This window comes from Convolutriloba macropyga, chromosome 10, assembly GCF_964194025.1.
Source record: "Convolutriloba macropyga chromosome 10, txConMacr16.3, whole genome shotgun sequence".
Classification (NCBI taxonomy): domain Eukaryota; kingdom Metazoa; phylum Xenacoelomorpha; order Acoela; family Convolutidae; genus Convolutriloba; species Convolutriloba macropyga.
Window position 1 is genome coordinate 29,627,514 of NC_134477.1, and position 22,700 is coordinate 29,650,213.

General features: G+C 38.7%; 2 protein-coding genes across 4 annotated transcripts in view; one reads left to right on the top strand and one right to left on the bottom strand.

Moving 5' to 3' along the window:
* Positions 1-8,335, top strand: part of LOC142348420 (uncharacterized) — a 14,190-nt gene extending 5,855 nt beyond the window's left edge. For 2 of the 3 annotated variants that reach the window (XM_075399779.1, XM_075399780.1), the window contains exons 3-4: positions 6,501-6,592; positions 7,810-8,333. In XM_075399779.1, coding sequence (XP_075255894.1) covers positions 6,501-6,592; positions 7,810-8,084 — 367 coding nt within the window. In that variant the 3' untranslated portion in view covers positions 8,085-8,333. Of the gene's footprint in view, positions 1-6,500; positions 6,593-7,809 lie in introns of all 3 variants that reach the window. The other variant, XM_075399778.1, reaches the window with a different exon arrangement.
* The window catches only part of LOC142348425 (GTP-binding protein 1-like), a 447,324-nt gene that overhangs the window by 187,564 nt on the left and 237,060 nt on the right, over positions 1-22,700 (bottom strand). The gene's annotated exons all lie outside the window — the stretch shown is intronic.

The following is a 22,700-nucleotide window of genomic DNA, read 5'->3' on the forward strand; positions in this document are numbered from 1 at the left end:
AGGATGAAAAAATTTGATGTTGAATTCGAAACCAAGATGCGACTAAAATAGGCACGGTTCGAGCGGAAGAGGCTAAAGCTGGAAATGCAAATGAAGGAACTGGAAACCAAGCATCAACTACAAGAGGAAGAGCGTGAGCTAGAGCGCAAACTGAAGAGAACAGCATTAGTGAATAATGATGCTTGTTCCCAATCAACTGGTGCTCGAAACAAATCACCCTTCAACTGGACCCCAAAGATAAGAGATTTCTCAGACTGGGCCAGTAGGATCGATAAACTTCTAACACCAGACCGATCAACAACCCGCTTCGAAGCAACCCCTGAGGTGAACAGGTAGAGACACTTCTCGCGATATAGCAGTTCAAGAGACCGTTCCTCAAGTGTTGAAGACCGGGACGTTTCCCCCCGAGCAAGTCTACTACGATAAAACAGTGGGTACCTACAAAAGCTGAAGTTGATCAGCTTCGATGAAACCCCCTCGAATGGCCGGAGTGGTCTAGTCTGTTCATTGCTACAGTGGATCAACGATCAATACCAGACTCAGAGAAGATCAGCCACCTGAAGTTTCTACTGACAGGCAAGGCATGGTCAGCAATATCTGGATTGGGCTATTCTGGACAGTTCTATGGTGCTGCATGGAGCATTCAGGATAGGAAGTTTGGAAGGCTTCAAGTGATCATTGATGCACAACTGGAGAGTCTTCGTAAAGCAAGTCAGGTGAAACCTCACAACTCAACCGGTCTGATCAGTTTCTCAGTTATTGTCTCAATCAAGCTTGACACTGTATATGGCAGTAGATAAACTACCTCAAGTTCTCAAAGAGAAGTGGTGGTTCTATGTTGATGATAAAGATAAAAATTGGACTGCATGATCTAATTATGTTTGAAAAATGGCTATCTAGGATAACATTCGTGCACACAGGGTTTTCAGCTTTCAAGGGAGAGCGAAGAGATGAAGAACGAAGAAGCGCAAACAGAGGCAAACGGTTCTCAAAAACATCGCAGTTCAGTGCTAGTTCGAACGTGAAAAAAACCAAGCAAATGCAAAGTGATCACTGTCCGCTAGCTGATGGCACCCATAAAATTTGGAACTGTCCACTATTCAGGAACATGGGTGTGAATGATTGGTACGCAGCAGTGAGGAGGCAACGCTTATGTTACGGATGTCTGGACAAAGGAAATGCAATCAAAGATTGTAAAGTCAATGTGTGCGGTATCAATGGATGCATCAAGAAGCACAACCAATTGCTACACTCAGAAAACCAAATGGACGGGGGCAATCACGCAGTCAACGTAAGCGCAGCAACAATCAACAAGAGTAACGAAGTTACAAGCTTCTTTCAGACAGTTCCTGTCTCAATACAGAGCGGTGGCAATAGGCTGAACGCATTTGTTTTCCTCGACAGTGGGTCGACAGTTTCATTCATCGATCAAAGTGTGCAAGAGAAGTTACGAGCCCAAGTCAGCGATGTGACGCTCAACATAGATGGGGTACACAGAACGAAGGATCGGAAGACAGAAAGGTTCCTCTGAAAATAAAGTGACTACGCTCAAAGGTGCTTTCAATCGAAGTGTTTACACACCCGTCAATCTCCTTAGGGAACACAAACTACAAATTAAACAAGCTGAAGCAAAGCTTCAATCATTTGAGTGTTCTACCCAACAAAAGCTTCAACTTGACGGAAGCTGACATCATCCATGGTCAAGATGCTTAGGAGCTTCAACGCCCATTGGATTACAAGATAGGAACACGAAGTGAACCTTTCGCCCTTCTAACAGAGCTAGGATGGGTAGTCAGTGAACCCATGACTGGCAAAAGAGGACAAAATGTAAAAGTGGCTGAGGATATCCAAACTTGGTTGGACATAGAAACCTATGCTTCCAAAATCAACGACCTCAGTCGATTAAAGAAGGAACTGCAGGCTGAGAAGATGCTAAGGAGTACGACGAAGTTCACAGGTGAGCGGTACGAAGTGGAAATGCTGTTGAGTGAACCAGAGCAAACCTACCAAGCAACTACAGCTCAGCCTTGGGTCAGCTTTACTCAGTGGAGCAAAGATTTCAAAGGGACCCAAATTCGAAGAATTTGTATCAACAATCAATAGATACAGATGTAGAAAAAAGATTCGTAAAGATATTGGACGAGTTCGAAGTGAAACGTACCTTCGGGAAGGAATGGTATTTGCCACACCATCCAGTGCTAAACCCGAACAAGCCTGGCAAAGTAAGACGTGTTTGCAATGCTGCTTCAAAGTACAAAGAAGTATGCCTAAATGACAAGCTGCAAGCAGGAACTGATCTGCTACACGGGTTGATTGAAACCATCTTCAGATATCGCGAAGGACCAAGAGCCCTGACAGCTGACATCGAATCGATGTTTCTAGAAGTGCAAGTTCCCAAACAGGATAGAAGTTGCTTGAGTTTCTTATGGCGTCCAAGAAAAAATAAAACTGTTCTGATATACGAATGTCAGCGTGATGTATTTGGTGCTAAAGTTCTCCAACTTGTGCAAACTATGCTCTCAAGTGAGTGGGACTGGACAACGAAAGAGAGTATCCAATTGCAGCAAAGGCAATACAAAACAACTTCTACATGGCCGACTTCATCAAATCAGTAGAAACTCCTGAAGAAGCAATTGGAGTCTTCAATCAGCCTCTTCTCTCATAACATGGATTTGAACTGAAGAAGTGGATAAGTAACAACGATGCAGTTACCGAAGCAATCCCAGAAGACTTGAAGTCAATCAACATCACGAAACAGGTCGATGTGGAACCCAACACAGAGGGATCTAGAACTACCATGGGCCATTACTGATGATAATCTTCAAGTGTGCAGAGGTACAAACAAAGAAGTTGAAATACCTATAACCCACATTCTATCACTAGTCTCTTCAGTATTCGACCCCATCGGGTTGTTTGCTGCGTTCAGTGTTCACATGAGACGACTTCTGAAAGGCTTTTGGACTAAAAATGGACAACATTGGGACAACGAAGTGGACCCTGTTGACGAAGCAGATTTCCTGAAAAGAAAAGAACAACTTCCAATAGTGGCTGAAACAAGCATCGATAGAACGTACTTTAATAGAGAGAGGGATAAAGCCGAACTTCATGAGTTTGCTGACGCATCTGAAGACACGATGTGTGCAGTGGCCTATCTATGTGTTCGCAACCGAAGGAATACTCAGCTGACTTAGCGTTTGTCATTTGACAATGCAGAATGGCACCGATGGAGCATCTTTCAATACCACGATCGGAATTGCAAGCAGCAGTCATGGCAGTGAGGATGAAGGAACAGGTAGTCAAGGAACATGAAACGAAGATCAATAGTTGCAGTTTTTGTCAGATTAAACCACAGTATTGCAGTGAATACACCTTTCTCATCGTAAACAACAAGTGTTTGTGGCCAATCGAGTAGCTGAGATACTGAATACAACTGATGTTTTACAGTGGAAACATCTGAGCGGTATCAACAACCCAGCGGACATTGGCACCAGAGCAATCAACATTGAGGAACTCAAGAGAATGAATAGCTCACTGTGTCGGCTTGATTGAAACGACCGGAAAGTGAATGGCCAGAGCAAGTGAGCCTAATCTTTGCTTCTGATGAAGAGAAAATACCCTCATCAGTCCTCATGATACAGGCTGAAAAGAAGGAAGCTGTTATTCAGTGGGAACGATTCGGTAACTTCAACACACTAATGAACTTTGCAGCATACGTACAGCAAGCATTGAAAAACCACAAACCAGCAACACTTGTAGTCAGCATTGAAGAAAAAGAAAAATCAAAGTCAATCATCTTCAAGTTACTACAGCAAAAACAGTTTGATGAAGAGATGAAATCTTTCAAAGCCGAAAAGGAAATTCCAAAAGGCAGCAAAATCCTACAGTTCTTACCCTTCCTAGATGAAGAGGGACTTATTCGAACCAAAGGCAGAATAGGCATAAGTCAATTGGACTTCAATGCAAAGCATCCATTTTTGCTAAATTGGAAACATCATGCGGTTGAATTATTCTTGCGAAACGAACACAAGGACAATCAACACGAAGGCACTGAGCATGTCAGGAACATTGTTCAGCAGAAGATGAGGATCCTAGGCATTTGGAACGCCTTATGATCAATCAAGAACAAGTGTGTTACCTGCAGAAAAGGTAGTGCACAAACGATAGCACCCGTAATGGCTGATCTACCCGAAGAGCAGTTAGATGCTTCAACAGCCTTTACAAATGTTTGAGTTGACTACTTTGGCCCTTTCATTGTGAAGATTGGGCAAAGAAATGAAAAGCGATGGTGTTGTCTCTTCACGTGTGTAACTATGAGAGCAGTGCATATAGAAGTGGTATCCAAGTTGGACACAGATAGTTGTCTCAATGCAATTATGAGATTTATCGCACGAAGAGGCAAACCGAGTACAATTATCAGCGACAACGAGACAAACTTTGTTGGAGCTGGAAGAGAGTTTGCAGAGTACGTTGCGGAAGGAAACAAAGAAGTTTTCGAAGAACATCTAATTCAACGAGGAATCAGTTGGAAGTTCAACCCACCCGCAGCACCCCACTTTGGAGGAGTATGGGAACGGTTGGTGAGAAATGCAAGAAAGCCATGTATGCAGTGTTGGGGAACAGATCAGTCACAAAGGGCGTTCTCTCAACTACGATTTGTTTTGTTGAGCAGACTTTGAACTCAAGACCGTTGACTCCACTCAGTTCTGATGTTAACGAATTAGAAGCATTGAACACAATGACTTCTTGCTTGGCAACAGGAACGTTTGCTTACACTACCTACCATGCGCAGAAGAATTTGTTGACCATTGAAAGCCCTTTCGACAAACTCAAGCATATGCAAATCTCACATGGGACAGATTTCGTAAAGAGTATCTTCCAACTATGAATAACCGGCAAAAATGCGACCTACGTCAAACGAAATCCTTACAGAAAGCAATCTCGTTTGGTTGATCGAAGACAGCGATAAGCGTGGATATTATAACTTCGGTCGAGTTACGGAGACCATCGATGGGTCTGACGGTGTAATTCGATCAGCAAAAGTTCGAATGAACGACCGAGTGTACAAGAGACCAGTAGTGAATCTCGCCCCAGTACTATATGGAAAAGATGATTTCGCGATGAAAAACAGGGCCGGCGATGTTGCGGCTGAGCCTAATAACTTAATTATCAGAGAGAATAGCGCTTCAAGGCCAGTTCAAGCCTCAAAGCTAGAATAGCATTAAGAGCAAAATTTAATGTTACCTTCTACTGAAGCCATACGGATTTGTTCACTTTGTTCAACATTTATATTTAGCAATTATTGTTAGTAAAAAATCGTCATACATTTAGTGAAACTCAAATTCGATCTGACTCAACCACCAGCTAAACAATACTACGAATTAACAGTATTGCATCAGATTCATAGCGATTGGATTGCGAAGCAATCTGTTATTGATACAGAATATTCGACAAAACTTCTACGTGGTTAACAAACATCCCATGACATCAAATTACACTAAACATGACGTTATGGAAAAGTGTTCACATTCTGTCGACATTCTTATCTACAACCAATCAACAGTTGAAATTGACATGTAAATCCACGTGACTAGCAGCATAAAAGGAGTGTGAAAAACTACCAAAAATTAGTAGAATCTCGTTGATTTTGTCGTAATAAACTGACAAACAGTGCGTATTGAAGCACACTTTCCTGAGCGGTAAATTAAATATTATCTAATTAGAAATCATATTAGTGATTGTACAGTTTTAACTTTACTTTAACTTGTTGAAAAGAGAATTAACTTTGATATTCTTTCTTTCTGAGGAACAAATTTTCTAATTGAGCGGAACTTCTTGCAAATCATCAAGTCAGTTTATCTTACTGGCTTTAACGAAACCCACTCTAGTTCAACATTGGTGTTACGGAATCCAATAGAGAGACTTGCTAACATTAAAGTTGTTATTGTTGATCAGGTACACTTACAGTTTTTCTGACTGTTTTTGCAATCGCTGTGATAGAAAGCTGAAACTTTGCAGAAGAATAGCCATATCATAGGGCTACAATTGTTTAATTTCACACCAAGTAATGCAACGGTAATCTACACTATAGCGGATAATACAGTTCACAAAAGTGAACTGCAAAAACACAATATCCGGACAGATTTGAAACCGCTGAAACGAACTGGGCGGTGTAAAGTTTTCCTTGAATTTGATAGGAGTGCAGCCGTTACACATTTCTCAAGACCAAATTCAGGGTCATCGTCATTTTACACGTTTTTTCCAAGTATTGGAAATTTTGTGATATGGCACAGACGTTCAATTATCATTCAGAATTAAACTATTTGAAAACTTTATTGCAACAGTAAGGGTAACGTTTAGTGTGCATATAACATATTGTTGCCATCATGATAAACATACCATGATGGACAACTCTATATTTTAGTGAGGGCTTTAATGGCAGAGGCCCTTTTTAATTGTCTACGAAGTTGGTGACTCCAGTTGCTTTTGAATATTTTTTACAGTGAGGGAAAGCTCTACGAACCTCAATCAGACGAGGCGGTGTCAAAAGTGGAGACCACATTCACATTCAAGTTCGGACCAGGCACAGACACAAGTGAGTAGCTTTTCTCGCGGATTCAAGCTTTTTTCGTGAGTAGCTTTTTTGTGAGTAGTTGTTCGATTATAGTACCCCACGACTACCCGATTCCCCCCCCCCCAAAAAAAATGCAACTCTCTAAAATTCTTTCGTGAGAAATCACACAATTTTTTCCGCTTTGTTTTCACGCAATAACATTTTTTTCGTTCGATGAAAAATTTCATTATATTTCTCGTGAATGAGGAAAGTTCAGTTTGAGGGGAATCAGCAATGAGGAATAATAGATATTTTTCTATTGATATTATATCATACGCTGTTTTTTGTTGTTCTCATGAAATGAATACAAAATTGATAATTGCAATGCTTGCTTAGTCTGGTTGGGTCTCTCCCATTATAGCCCCTCCTCCAGCTTAGTGGTCAGATAACCTATAGCCCCCCCCCCCCCTCAATCAAGGTTAACATATCATAATGGGGACTGTAATTTCGGGAGGGGGGGTATAATGGGAAAGACCCGTCTGATTCAAATGTTGAAACCCAGTTAACATTACCCTAGATTAGAAAAGACCGCTTTTTTTAATCATAGAAGATTCCTCGTCAAAACTTAATTAGGTTGAATCAGTCCCAAAGCAGTTCAAGAAGAACATCATCGAAAGATCACTAAAAAAAGTTTTCGTGTAATTTCTCATGCAACAGCACGCGATTTTTAATGTGAGCACACACACACACACACACACACACACACACACACACACACATATATATATATATATATATATATTCAAGTTTTTCCACAAGATTTTTAGGGGATATTCACAAAAAAATCATGCATGTTATTATTTTACAAGATTTTTTTTTCGTTTACAAAATCCCCGAAATATCATTTGCGCTCACAAGAAAAATGGTCTGCTTTTACATAAAAAGTATGCGAAAACTCGCGTGAATCACATGAAAATTTTTGAAGGCCAACCCAAGATATTCGTTTAATTATACACGAAAAATCACGTACTCTGCAAATTTCTCGTGTGTCACTTTTACCTGAAAAATCGTGTGTTGATACATGATTTTTTCATGTGATCTCACACGAGAAAAACACTCTTTGTGTTCCGTAATATGGAAATATGGAAGAGCCGAACTCGTCTAACACAAAACCATAGATAATGTAGGCATTGCTATAAAATTTTTGGAAGTGGACTAATGGACAAGACCCCTTTTTTTGGTACTGGTACTTTTTTCAGAATGGTACTGGCTCGGTTATGCCAAAATACAATACGTGATCGAAGGAAGCTGGGATTCGCCAGTGGAGGAACCCTACTGGGGTTCAATCTCCACATTCGAAAAGAAACCAGAGAACTTCAGCTGGGCTGCCAATCAACCGGATGACATAGTCGGGCAATTCTGTACTCAAATAAAAGGATTAGAGTCTTCCGCATTGCACTCGGTCCTCTGTAATGTTAGTGTTACACATACGTGCATGTGTGAGTTCAGTCTATCGACTTACAGAAGCGGATAGAAGAACGTTTTCTAATCCGAGAATATAGTTGGTTAGTCGAACGAAGGAAATAAAAAGAGCAAAATAACTTTCCAGCATCAACTTCTTGAACAAAGAGGACAAAGATCACAACCAAATGTCTGCGTCTTTCGGCGCGATTTGGAAAAAAGTTCAAGTTTTCCAAACCAAGCATGCAAAACAAGTAACTCATGTTGACATTGACTTTATCAAGACAGAATTTCAAGAAAGACGGATAAATACAATAAGTCGATCATTTTTTTTTACAAAATCAACTCAAAATTTTACATTTCCATCGAAATGGGCAATATTTTGAAGAATTGAACTGATACCGGATCTTTTCTGTTTGTGCCCCCCAGCTTAGTGGGCGCATAACGGAAACGATCCCTGATGCTAAACAAAACAATAGCCACTCTCTGTTATGCTATAAGTTTTTTTTTCGAGGTGGTAGTGCTAAACGCTCCATTCCCACAAAGCCGAATCAGGAATGAGTCGGTGTAGTACTGAGCTCTGATAGGGTGGCACCGGACCTGATCAGATTCTGTTTGGGCAATAAAAAAACTTTATTCCTAGGTTTATTAAATTTCTGAAAAAAAATGAAAAAAACAATGTCCATGTCACAAGGAATGAGATAAACTGTGACAAACATTTTCCCCCAAGAACGTAGTCGAATACCCCACTCACAAGACTTTCACCATTTCTAAGCGTCGCTGCACAATTCTTATCAGTTATCTGGCAAAATCTATAGTTAAAACCAATAGTTTCAGTTTTGTACTTAGTTGGCAGTGCAAGAAATACGAACTCGAAAAGAAAACAAAATTTTTTGCTACTCAAAACGTGAGTGCACACTTAGGAGTAAAGAATGGATGCTAATAAATGGAAGTGCAAAATGAGAAAAATAGTTTCGAAGAGACATTACTGACTACCGATTACTCCTACTAAATGGAGTTTGAACTAGATTAACAATAAGGAGGCTCGGTAATGTGCGTAAGCACATAATGTTCAGACCCGCTCATCCACATTCTTGACTTAATTGGCTACCAAATGATGAAGAGATAGAAAACTTTCAAAAATATACACATCGTTCAATTAACAACCAATAAAGTACAATAACGCCACGATGGAGGGTGGATAAAAATTTTTGATAATAGGTCTACTGGAAAGGACAATAAAAAACCAAACACGCATTATATACAACCAAAACTCGATGTCTATAATAAAAAATCACAACAAAATCAAACTCACATCACATAAAAACCAAAACGAAACAATTTAACCGATACTTCATAAGATAAAATATGAGACCTGTCTCCAAAGCGACTGGTTATCAGGTCAAAAAAAGAGGAAAAAGGTGCGAAGTTCAAAAAAAACTTTTCCATTTTTGAGAACAATCAATTTCACAGTTATTATTGACATTATATGTCAACTGAAACCACTAAAAGGTTCTCTTATATCTGGATAGGAAGCAATTGAGGTAGGTCATTATCCATTGTTCGATTGTGCAAAATTTACTATTACTGTTTTAATTTAAAAAGAAACGAAAATTTCTTTGAAATTTACAGATATATAAAAATCTAACGCTTTATGATATCTCGTAGTAATAATTGCAATAAAGCTGACAAAAAAATGTTTGAAGCTAAAAGTTTTATAAAGATTTATTTTTTGCTCACTGGAAACGAGTGGTGACCTGTGCCTACAGGCACTGATCTACAAATCGACCGAAAAACTAATTAAAAAAGACGAAGCTCAAAAACTCAAAATTATATTTGAAAACAAATATTTTCAAAAGTCTTAGCAGATTTAAGATTACAACAAAAAGGGATAAATTAGATTTCAATACTTCAGGGAGCCAATTGGGACTGCTAATAATGAGACCAAATCACGAGCTCACAAAAAAAACATAAAGAAGCCAAAACTTCAACCAATTTTACGACATTACACTGTTCAAGGCGCTATAATTATAAGATGTTAACTGCAAGAACACTAAATTATCATTTTACCTTCATCTTAACATCAACGATTCTTCCTTATGAAAGGAGTATTTAGACATGAAAACAAAAAGAAATCCCGAAAATTGAACAGTATAAAAATCTCGAAAACTTTTTGTGAAAATAAATGGTCGAAGCAATCTGTCACAATGTATAACCAAGCGCAAAAAAATTGTTTGTATCAACAAAACTAATTGAAACTTCTAATGAGTGAGATTGAGTTACATGGTGACAAAAAGGAACGCAAAAAGGAGACAGAAGGAGAAAATCGTTTTTTAATTCAAGTCGAAAGTCATTAAAACAAACAGCTATAAACTAAAACCTTTACCTAGGTTTTTTAAGTCTTTGGAAGCAATTAAGATCTATCGTTATCGGGTAAAAGGCGCACAACATCGAAAAAAAAGGAAAAACATAGGCAAAATAAAAAAAGCACAAAGTTTTGCGAGATAACTGTGTCTCCGCCCAAAAACCATAAACTATTCAACAAAAATAATTAACACATCAAAGTACGCCTTTTTCCAACTTTGTACATTTTTTTACAATACCTTTCTTCAATTAAATCCTTTCTTCAATACCTTTCTTTATTTCAATAATATGATAATTCGACAAGGAAACAAGATAAACTCATAAAATATAAACTCATCAATTGTGATAAAAAATAAAAGAAAAATCGAAAACTCGTAGTACCAAAATAGAGAAACTAATAGTTGAATATGAAACAGTTACCGATATTAAATTTTAACTCACAAGAAATTGGTTTCCGCCTGTTATTACTGAGAATAGGCCCGGAGTTGGGAGAAATAAGATGAAATAGCGGCAAATTTTGAAAATTCAACGATATCATTGATTGGGGTCACTAAGTCTACAAAAAGTATCAGAGATATCAGAAATGAAAGCAAAACGACAGAAGTCCGAAAACATTTTTTACAAAAACAATTTGTCAGAGCCATAAAAACCATGAGCTTAACTCTGATATCGTAATGTAATCTTGTTGGGTCTTATTTATTGTGAATAGTATATGTCATTAATTGAGCCCTGATTATTGAGAGATTATTGTCCGTAATTTGCAATAAAAAATTTATGTAATGGAAATTTTTTGAAAAAAATGTTGCGCCCCATTAAAATCTAAAATGTTTTTTATCATAAGGATACATAGTGAGATCAGTGAGATCAAGATCAGTCCAAATGTTGCCGCGCGTCTAACAGAACACTCATTTGCTGAAGTGGTTGCGAAATGGATCAATTCTCCAAAACTTTTTAATTTGTCAAAAATAAGTAATTCATTTTGTATAATTGTCGAGTTTAAAATAGCAAAATTGGCAAATTAAAAAACCCAGAAGACTATTCAAGCCAGCGGGAATGTACAACTAGCTCTTTTTTGAGCTAAAGAAGAATCTGGCCGCAGTTTTAAGGTGTCTACTTCCAGCAAAATTTAAGCAAGTGGGCTAAAAAAGCAAATTTGGTCCCATATTTGAGGAAAAAAGTCTGAATTTTAAAAAATATAGCAAAAATTCTGGCCGAAAAACTGTGGTATCGAACAAACCAACAACCCTCCTCTGTCGCTGAAGATAAAATTTATTACACTACAGTTATTAATTTTAATATATTTAAGCGAAATTGACGAAAATTTGGTCAAGATTGACGAAAATTTGGTCAAAATCTGAATGAAAAAGCTGAAATACGTCTAATATTCACAAAAGTTTAAGACTCGATAACTCCCTATAAAAAACGGAAGATCAAATAATCTTTTTATTTCCATATTCTACGCTGGAACAGCTTTTTAATGATACCACTCACAACTCTCTACGATTATTATATCGATCGGCCAAAATTGACTGAACAAAAAAAAACCCGTTTGAGTATATAGTTCCTCCCCCCCCCCACCCCTCAAGAGGGGTCGAAACAAAAATTCCAAAAATGACTTTTTCGTGGAATAATGCGGCAAACTTCATATTCCACGCTTTGTGTTTTGTGGTAAACGAGATGATAACACTGTGAAAAATGGTAATAAATTCAAAATATTCAACAATCAAGCATGTGAGCATGTCTTTTTTAATCGAAAAATATCAATTTGGCATTGATTTTGCTAAAGCGGCCAAAATTGATTATCAAAAATGAACGTAATTGCCGTCCAAATCCGATAGTTAGTCACCAACATCGACGCCGACAATAAATTCCCCATAAAACACATACTCTTTCTACAGAAATTCCTGAAAAAATAATACGCAGTTGATTTATTATACTAAATTAGTCATAATTATGCCTCTAGTTATAGTTAATTTGTTCAAGGCGCGTTGTTGGAAGAGAAGAGTCGGTGCTTTCAATTTCAGTTAACTGGCTATCCAGCTACAGGAAAGGAGCAGTGAATTTTGTCTCAGTTGCAAATCTTGTGAAAATTTACCTGATGAAAATTACCTAACTATCCGTCTAGATTGTTTGATACAAAACAATTACCGCATCTAGGTCCTTAGTGGGCAACAATTTCCCGGTCATATGCGCCGTTTTATACATAGAAAAAGGCTGTTTTATAGGTTGAATCTAAAAAAACACAGTGGGCCAAAGCAGAATATGTCTAGACTTTGCTATGCAAATTGTTATCTTGCAAGAATAAAAATATTGGTAGATAAATGGCTTTCTTCTAAAAGTTTTTGGGGTGGTTGGTTTTTTAACGACTCTCACAAGGGCCTTTGGTTAGAATTTTGGTACCCTTGGCTCAATGGAATTTTTCTGTTTTAGCATCCCCCGAGCTAAATAGGTGACTAGTGTTATTTGCACCCCAAAAGCCCGCATGCAATATTTTATATAATGATTTACTATGTAATGGCACCTGTTCTGTAACTTGGGGTGCATAACATATCGAGAAAACGTTATTTTTGTCGCCTAATCTTTCTTATGTAGCAATGAAGATGTTGGATCTGCCCACTCGATATATCTTTTAGAGCATTGTAGACGTTTTCCAGGCTATTTGTTACGTTATTTGGCTGTTTGTGACGTGTTTTTCAAATTTTCGGCTATTTTTGACGGTTTTTCGGCTATTTTTGACGTTCTTTAGACTTGTCAGGCCTAAAGAACGTCTTTAGACTTGAATTTAGGCTGGCAAGTGTAAAAAGCGACAAGATCATAGCTCTGAACCAGCACTGATCTAAAACTTGCAATTGGGCATGCCCAGTACTGATATTGATTTGGCGTTAGGTCCGGGCTTGCATATTGAATTCTGCAAAATTTCGCATTTCGTTTGAAACGCACATTTTATAAGTCGTAATGAGTCATAGTATATCATAGTTTGAACTTTCAAAAACTTGCCGAAAACTGTAGCAAAAGCAGACAATTGTTATTTGCTTGTTTTTGGACGGATATAATGACAGTTTTATTCAATTCAGGAATAAGCAATTTATGAATAATTATGAAGCTAACAAACCCTTACATTTCTTTATCACCGGATTAGAAGCCAATGACTATGCTGAAAAACGTGGAGAGATATTATGGGCGTAAAAAAACTGTTGATTTGCAGTTTTTGATGCCAATTTAAGAAAACTTGTTCCTATAGTGTTGTTTAAAATAAAAAGTTGAAGTGAAGATAAGAAGTTTCGATTGTGTTTTCCGCCAATAATTTTGGTACAACGTAAAGCTCCAAATTTAACTCTGACCTCATGTGACAGAAAGTTTTCTAACGTATTTCAAAACTGAAGCGCCCTCCCATAGAAATGCAGCAACAGGACTAAGAACATCACGCTACTTTATTTGCACTACTTTATGCAAATTGGTGTCAGTTGCTAATCAAGGAATCATTTCCTAAGAATTGGGCACGCACACAGGACATTGAGACCACCTTCCAATGAAAGTATCGCAACTCAGAGAAACATTAATTAACAAAACTGCTCCTCTAACTTTAAAACAGAAAAAAATACCTTTCTAATAATGAAATTTTTATACCGTAAAGCTGATTATTCAGAAGACAAAATAACACTCCTTTAAAAATTTCAGAGTGTGGATTTTGCATTCAAGGTGGTTTTTTTTTTCAAAAAGACTGCTTATCAAACCATATCACAATTAAAAAAATGACTTCTTCTGTTTGTTTATTTATTGCATGCATTACCTGGATGATGTACTTTATATATCAATTCAGGAATTAACGTGTTTCTTTATTTACATATAATATATTTGACAGAAACTGTCTTTGCGAACAGTTTAGAGTGCATTGGGGAAAGTTTTAAACATTGTAATAAGATAGTTTTTAACACTTGGAGAAAATTATTACTGCTCAGTAATGTTTACAAGTTTTATAAATTTTAAGACATGGTTCCTTTTTCGAAAACGCTTTTAGGTAAATTAAAAAAAAAACAAATTTTTGCTTCTTTTATATTATAATAAATAATGTCACGATATATAAAAAAACCTGATAACAAAACTTTTTTTTTTAAAAAAAAGCAGAAAATAAATTACCCTTTTTTTCAAAAATGGGCAACTGTTAAAAAAGAGATCAACGAAAAATCTTTATACAAGTGGCCTGAAATTTGATTTATAATTTTCTCCATTACCTAGAAAAGGTAAAAAAAATAGACGATACCCCATTCTTTGGCCTCTGGCCTAATTTTTGCAATGTAAATATTTTCAGTCACCTCCGTGATCTCTTACTATTTTCCATAATCAACGAATGCGCTGATGTTTCCCATTCCTTAATATTTTATAATGAAAAATTATGTACGTGATATGAACTGGTTGTTTCGCGGGTTTGTTTCACTATTGTAAATCTTTTTGAATGACATCTTAACCATCATCCCGTACTCATTGCGCAGCAAGGAACAATTTGATCGGTGTGTAAGCCAATTTAACTTAGTTTTTGGTGTCTCAGCAAATGATCTGTGCTTACGGGCTCTAAATTGATATAAGCCTAATGCATTTTTCTGTTGCGTCTCTTGTCAATTTTTTTGCTGTTTCTACGGATATCAAGTATACGATACCGATACTTCAGATAGGAGTCTCAAGGCGCAGCCAACCTTCTCAGCGCTTTTTTATCTTTTCGTTTTATGTCTGGCGGATCAGTTTGATAGAGCTCCTCAATCAGTAGAACAAAATCTTAACGCATCGTTGAAAGAAGACATAATAGAAGACGTACTTGGATTCAAAACGAATCTCATAAATGACAACTAAAATTTACGCTGGATATTGATCGGCAGTATTGCGGGGAAGCCAATGCAGTGATTGGGGTTAGGTTTTTTGTCTATGGTAATCGATGCCCATTCTCATGTGACGCTATTCACCCTTAGTGCTATTTTGCTCTTGCATTACATCTGGATTTTTCTATCGACATATAGATTAGGAACTGCTAAAGCAGCTGAAAAAAGTATCTTGCGTGAACCGCTCAACTACTCAAATAAGTTTAAAAAAATTATCATACAAAGGGAGATTCTGACCAGTATTATTGTTTAGCTTGAACTGCTTTTGATCAATGACATTTCACTTGAAGTATTTTGTGCAAATGTTCACTTTACGCCCGTGAAATTACTTTATCTGCTAGCATTATTCTCAACATACATTTACATGCTGCAAATCCAGGTCGAGGTTTTCTTTTGTTCTCGCTTATGTACGTACAGAGGGTACGGTGCGTTCAAACATACACAGGCGAGGAATTTTCTTGAACGAGCTACATAAAAGCATCAAGTACATACAGTCGAGCCAAGGTCTGCAACATAGACGCACCTATTCTGCAACATAGACGAACCAATTCTGCAACATACACGAGGCAGATTCTGTCACATACACGGGGCACCTTCTGAGCAACAGACAAGCCAAAAACTTTGTCATAGGCGAGCTGAAGTCCACAACCTTAAACCATCCACAACCTTAAACCATGCACCATAACCTTTTGCGAATAATTTTGCAACGAAATTGTCGGAAATGTCTCACATGATTTCCCCTCCTTCTCTCAATCGGGCAAACAACTATAGGAAATTTTTAGAAGAGCACTAGGTAAGTGCTCTCCAAAAAAAAATAATCTCCAAAAAATAATAACTATTATAGCAAAAACTCCTTTTGTTCTACAGACTAAGTACTCAGGGGATACCTTATACCGAATTTGGTTCCACTTGAACAACTCCTTGACCCGATGAAGAACTCTTATCTTTAAAATTCGGTATTCGCGAAAATCAAAATTTCCGTATGAAAAACTAACTTCTTTCCTGGGCTAGCAATAGCAAAAATTCCAAAAAGTATCATTTTGTCCTACATTTTGCCTACACAAGGGATACTCTATACCGAGTTTGATTCGAGCAATATCAAATCTTTTTTTGTATTGCACTCTGCCTACCCAGGAGATGCTATCAAGATCAGAAATGCCAGGCGTTCCCTCTCTGGGGCAAAACACTATAGCATCTATGCACTCCTGATTCTTTTTGAGCACTGCAAGAAGCAGCGGAGGTGTTCAAGGCTTATTATTATTGCTGCGATGAGGCGACAATGAATTGTTCACCACGTCATGCCATATAACTAGCCTCTTTTTATCACGGAGGAAGTGACTTAATTGGAACTGTGCTGTATTTCGGACTTTCTTCGCGTTGGGGTTGAAGCTTAGAACCGGGAATGCCTAAACTTAATTTTTGTAACAATTTAGCTGCTAATCTGGCAGCTAATTTGAAAACCATACGTTTTTTCGTTTTACAACATTATTGATCCGCACTTTCCTAAAACTCCTAACGTGAATAAAATTCTGTCTGATTGTCGAGAGAAAAAAAATTACCAAGGATGAGCTCCTATTTGCCAAAAAAAGTTAGTTCACTGATTTGTTTGTAAAGTATAAAAAAGTTGACCAAACTTGTTTTTTCAAAACGTTCTAATCTATCTAACTACTATTGAAATATAATAGAATGATCGGATAGATTTTTGTTCCAATTTTTCAACTTTGATCAACTTTTTCAAACGTTTTTTTTCGGCTTCGCTTATTTCAAGACTTATGAAATCTTTTCATAACGCATTTACCAAGATACAACGCTTTTGGTCATTTCTTAATTTTGACCATAAATGTTCAAAATTGGCCGTTTTTTCCAAAAAAGCTTAAGGGGCGGATTATCGGTTACCGGGATATAACTGATTGCATGGTAACAAACAAATAAAAATATAGTGGGTGCTAGATTTGCTGGCTAATGAAAATACAAGTTCAAGCTAATGAACAATCACAAGTTTCTTTCCATGAAAAAAAAGAGTTTTTGGGATGAATTTTACAGTTTTTTTTCAGCCTCTGATCACTTTCTATGTATGTCTTGAGAAACCTCTTATCAGTCTCTGTTCGTCTTGAGAAAACCTCTGATCAGTCTCTGTGTTCGTCTTGAGAAACCTCTGATCAGTCTCTGTCCGTCCTGAGAAACCTCTGATCAGTCTCTTTACGTTTTTGAGAAACCTCTGATCAGTCTCTGTTCGTCTTGAGAAACCTCTGATCAGTCTCTGTTCCGCTTACTATATCAAAATAATCATGTGAGACGGTCACAGAGGTGACGATGTAAGCTATCTATCTATTAAATATGTTTATCACAACAAACGGTGTAAGCAATCTAACTACTTAAATTTGTATGCAATCTATCTTTTTATTATGAATATCACAACTAACTTGTTGAAGATTCTTAAGTTGGCTCTGTAAGGAGCGAAACCAAAAATATGGCTGAAAATGGTCTTTTGGATCATTGTTTTATTCGATAAGTAAGCTGTGAACAACTGTTCTACTTAACATGAAGGCACAAAAACACATCATAAAGGCTCGGCAAATCTATCTGTATTTGTTAGCATGTATTTTGTCTGAGCCGATTTTCGGCTCAGATCGGTCACCGATACGCTTTCAAAACATAATAATATTAAGCCTAAAAAGAGGGCAATCGATTTAGTTTTTTGGCAGGCTACACGAAAATTATGTAAAGCGAACTTTTCCCTACCTTTCTACGAATATTAGAACGCATATAAGACTTGCGTGCTTAAGAATGACGTAATACTTTTCTCGCTGCTTTATTTAAATAGCGCATTGTCATTTACGCGGCAACAGGCAACAATCATAACCTTCATAGGTGCTACAGGAGTTTCAATGTTGGTACAAATTCTTTGATCAATTGTGACCATAAAGCGCACTAGCATAAGAATGTGGAGACGCTTTGCATATACGATGATCGGACACTTTCATACTAAGAAGAAATTTTAGCCGACGCAACTTTCTTGCATGTTCCAAAGAATTCAAAACCAGTAATAAATACCCGAAGGTGTAACAATGATGGTGTACATTACGAGCTTAAAACTGCTTGCAACCCTCTTGAACTTGCGAACATAATAGGGATCATTGGGTAAGTTGATTTTCTACTTTTTACACTTTGGTTGTTATCAGAAATGTTTTTAATTTATGAATTGGCCCACGCAGTTCCTTTTCATGTCCAACAATGTTAATACGGTTGTCAGAAAAGGCTATGGCAGGAGCGCCAGGACTAAAAATACCAACAATTCAATATCATATACATATAAAACAATCTCCAGGGGACGGGAGAAAAAAATCTGGACGCCGCAAATTGTCAGGAACGTGATAAAAAAATTCCAGTTTTTTGGGATGGCGGATGTTTGCTTACACTCATCTTTTTGGTAGTTCAGTCTTGATTGAATTGATAGTTGCAGCATAAAGTGCTCTACAATTTTTGCAAATCGTTCAAAGGATTTGCAACAAAAGAGTTCGATTATTGCATAGAGTAGCTCTGCGTACAATTGAACGGATTTATTTGAAGTGCTGATGGTGGTGTTTAGCAGTATCAAAGAAGCTTTAGTATCAAACCGCATGTCCACCAACCGTTTTGAAGTTCCTGGGGAGTGAACTAGAATGATAGGTCCAGTAAACTTTGATAGGTCCGGTAAACAGTACTGCGAAATGCAGTTGCTCTTTTAAGGGGATGTTTGGACATGAGGTCATTTTTTGGCAGCAGCAAACTCTCGTTGAACACTATATTGAGAATGACACTTGGCTTCGTGAACTTAAGGGGTCTTTTAGGCTACCGTCAACGCTACATTGGTAGAAGTCAAAGAAATTACTCAATGAAGATCCGCACTTCCTGGTATGGTTTGTATTTGCGAAAAGAAATGCCGGACAAGGAATGAGATTTTGTTTTCGAAATGAGTCTGTTGCCCGAATTGCAAGAGAGGAAATATAAGGCGTTGTTCTCTTGTTGTAAAACTATATTTTAAAAATTAACAGCATCGGTGATGTTTTTAACATGAAGCTAATTCAGAAAAAGCCAGTACCTATACCAAGCTTTTTCACTGCAATACCTCAGTGAGCAAAACAAATGTTGCAACATCAGCCGGTTTAGCATTCGTGGCCAAGTGGTTCCATGGTCCGCGCAGGTATACTCCAAAAACTCTCACAATCATTCTACCATAGTTTTTATTGTCTAGCTGAAATCAGCCACTAAAACAAAAGGCATTATTTGGCCAAATATAAACATTTTTCCGAAAGATGAATTAGTACAGGTAATCTCCTAGTTGAGTATCAAGCAAAGCAGATTGCAGCCCCAAATTGGCAAAAATCAAAACCTTCATAGGTGCTACAGGAGCTTCAAGGTTGATACACAATATTTGATCAATTGTGACCATAAAGCACCAGCATAAAGCTGGTGTCTAAACGTAAACAGAAAAAACAAGTTTACTCAAAGAGTATAAAGCGTTACACCAAAAGCCTGCGCTTGAGCTGAAAACACTCACCATAGTGTTAGCACATAAGAACAACCTCCGGTCCTTGATAACACGCTCCCGACCGAAAAAAAATTTCTAAGCGCCGTCGTAAAACGTTTCGCACCCGTCATGCATTCGAGGAAGCGGAACTCACCTGGGTATGGTGGTTTGCTAGGGTGTGACTTACTTTTGTTCTGGAGTTAAGACTATTAAGTTTCCTGACCTTTACGACTTTTAGTTATGATACTTCGTTGCCTTAAATTGTTTCGATATTGGTAGATGAAGCACCATAATGAGTTGTGCTAGTTTGCCTGGCAGTAGCTTCTCCCCTTCTTTTTAGGGTGTGACTTATTTTTGTTCTGGAGTTACGGCTAGTGTGTTTGGTTGAGTTTGTTGCTGCGGTCCGCTAGCATTGTTCCTCCAGCATCCTCGCTCGTGGCTTACCGTCTCTCTCCCGTGCTATCCCGCTTTCCTTTTCTTCACCTGCTACCTGCTTGACGTTTCTGTCCCGTCCGTACTGTTTTCCAGTTTCGTCAAGCGCCGTCTGACTAGCGTTTTCGTCTCACCCGTACCGTTTTCCCGAATCGAAGGGCGCCACCCGTACCGTCTTCCCGATTAGACGCGCGGCGTTCGCCCGACTTTTCCGCCCCTTCCATGCCTGTTTCCCGTTTCGTCGCGCGCCGTCCGCCCGACGTTTTCGTCTTGCCCGTATCGTTTGCCCGCTTTGTCGCGCGCCGTCCGCCCGACGTTTCCGTTTCGCCCGTACCGTCTTTCCGCTTTGTCGCGCGCTGTCCGCCCAACGTTTCTGCCCCACCCATGCCATTTTCCTGCTTTGTTTCGCGCTGTTCGCTTGACGTTCCCGTTCGTCCGTCCGGTTTCCCGTTGCGTCGTGCGTTACTCGTTCCGCGTCTCTTCCTGTCCGTCCCATCTCCCGTTCTCTCCCGTGTTGCGCTTTTGCGCTCATCGCTATTTCTTTTCTTCGCCGGGTATTTCTTTTCTCGAGGAACACATGTGCTCTTTGGGGGTTTGCTAGGCAAACCGTCATAATAGGGTTCGAGTTAACCCATTTCTGTTTTGTGTGTGCTACCTTCTATTGATGAAATAAACTTTTGGTTCCTGTTTTGATAAGATCATGCCAACATTGCAGGACAAATTCAACAAAATTTATAGTGTGAGGGCAAAATTAGAGGCTGAACTTATTAACATCTATGGTGAAAATAACAATGCTGTAGATATGCAAGACAGGAAAGTTAAGATCGAATTTCTGATTGTGAACTGCAAAGATGCCTTTACTATAGTAATTGATAAGAATGAAGAGCTCTTTGATCCGGCACAAAAGACTGAAGATCCAGATGCTGCCAGTAAGAACCTTGAAAAATGGTTAGACCGTAACTAAGAAAACTGACAACTTCATGGCTGCTAGTCGAGGTTACATCATTTCGGTTCCAGACAAAGAGACAATAGAGCAGTATACCTCTCACCTTTCAAGATCAGGTTCACACATGACTTCCTAAAAAAGATCAAGTCAGCGTCAACGAGACTTAGAAATACCAAGATTTAAAAAGGAGGAACTTGAGAATCAACATGAGGCAGAGCTGCGCATTGCTAGACAGCGTCTTGAAATTAAACAACGAACGCAAATGCAAAAATTGGAAATACAGCAGCTTCAGCAAGAATATCGCAAGCAGATAGCTGCTGCAGCCCTTGAGAAAATTAAGTTGATTACAAAACCAACATCAGACAGGTCTAGTACAGGCAAAACGATCGATCTTTTCGCTGAAAGAAGTTCATTCAAGAGCAAGGAACTTGTTCAAGATTGATTCTATTCGTCACTGGCCGGGAACGTGACAGATTTTGCAAATGAACCGGGTTTGCACTTTTCTGATTCCATCGTCTAAATCAACCAAGCAATTGTCCCACGTCCATCTTCAAATCAACCCCTAAACTCACACTCTAATCTCAATACACACGGTCAAGTTGAGGCTAACATCAACCTCCCTGTCCATGAGCCGCAAGAACTAAGTAGTAGAACACATGTATCCAATAATGCATATATTGCAAACAACATCATGCAAGAGCAGCAACAGCCTCAATATACGCCTCCATCACCACCAATTAACTTTGGTTTGCCAACTCAACTAAACATCCCAATCACAGCCCGACAACTGTCTCAAGGAACAACGCACTTCGATGGTTTACAGTTAGATCACCAATTCCCTCGCAGGTCGAGCATGCCGGGAGAGCTGAATTTAGTCTGCCTCACCACCTTTGAATGCACTCGCTAATGCTCCGCCAGCTCCTAATCCGCCACAAGCACACATAAATGTACCTGCCCCCATCCCCTGTTTTAAACCCCGTACCACCGCATTTCCCGTTAATCCCACCAGCATTCCGTTTTGCTCCTTCGCCGCCACAAGCTCTCCCAATACACGCCAAATAACCCCGTGCTGAATAACGTCAATACCCCTTTCTCCACATGCACATTTCTTTTCCTACGCAAACGTTTCTTTTACCACAACCAATTCATCCACCGCCCCCACAAAAAAGGTGTCAACTCCAAAATTTTGTCACGATAACCCACGCAGCACGCCTCCAAATCCAAATGTCTGGCGTTTTCCGGCAGCAGTCACGTCTAATGCAACAACACTCGTAGGTACATCTGTTAATATAAACACCGAACAACCGGCCCCGTTAAGCAACCCTCAGGTCCCTACACTGCTCCGCACCTCTTTTCATGTACAAGCATTAGAAGGGTCCCAAAATTACGTAACATCAGACTTCATGCGACCGAATCCAGTTAGTTCTTCCACAGGTACCGCCCCCACTTAGGTTACTCCGATTATTCCGCCAACGTATGGAGCTACCGTTCTGAATCTGTTGTGTTGGGCTGGCCCACCGCATCCCACCTTTAGCACCCCCTTTGGACTCCGTGGATTTGATAAAG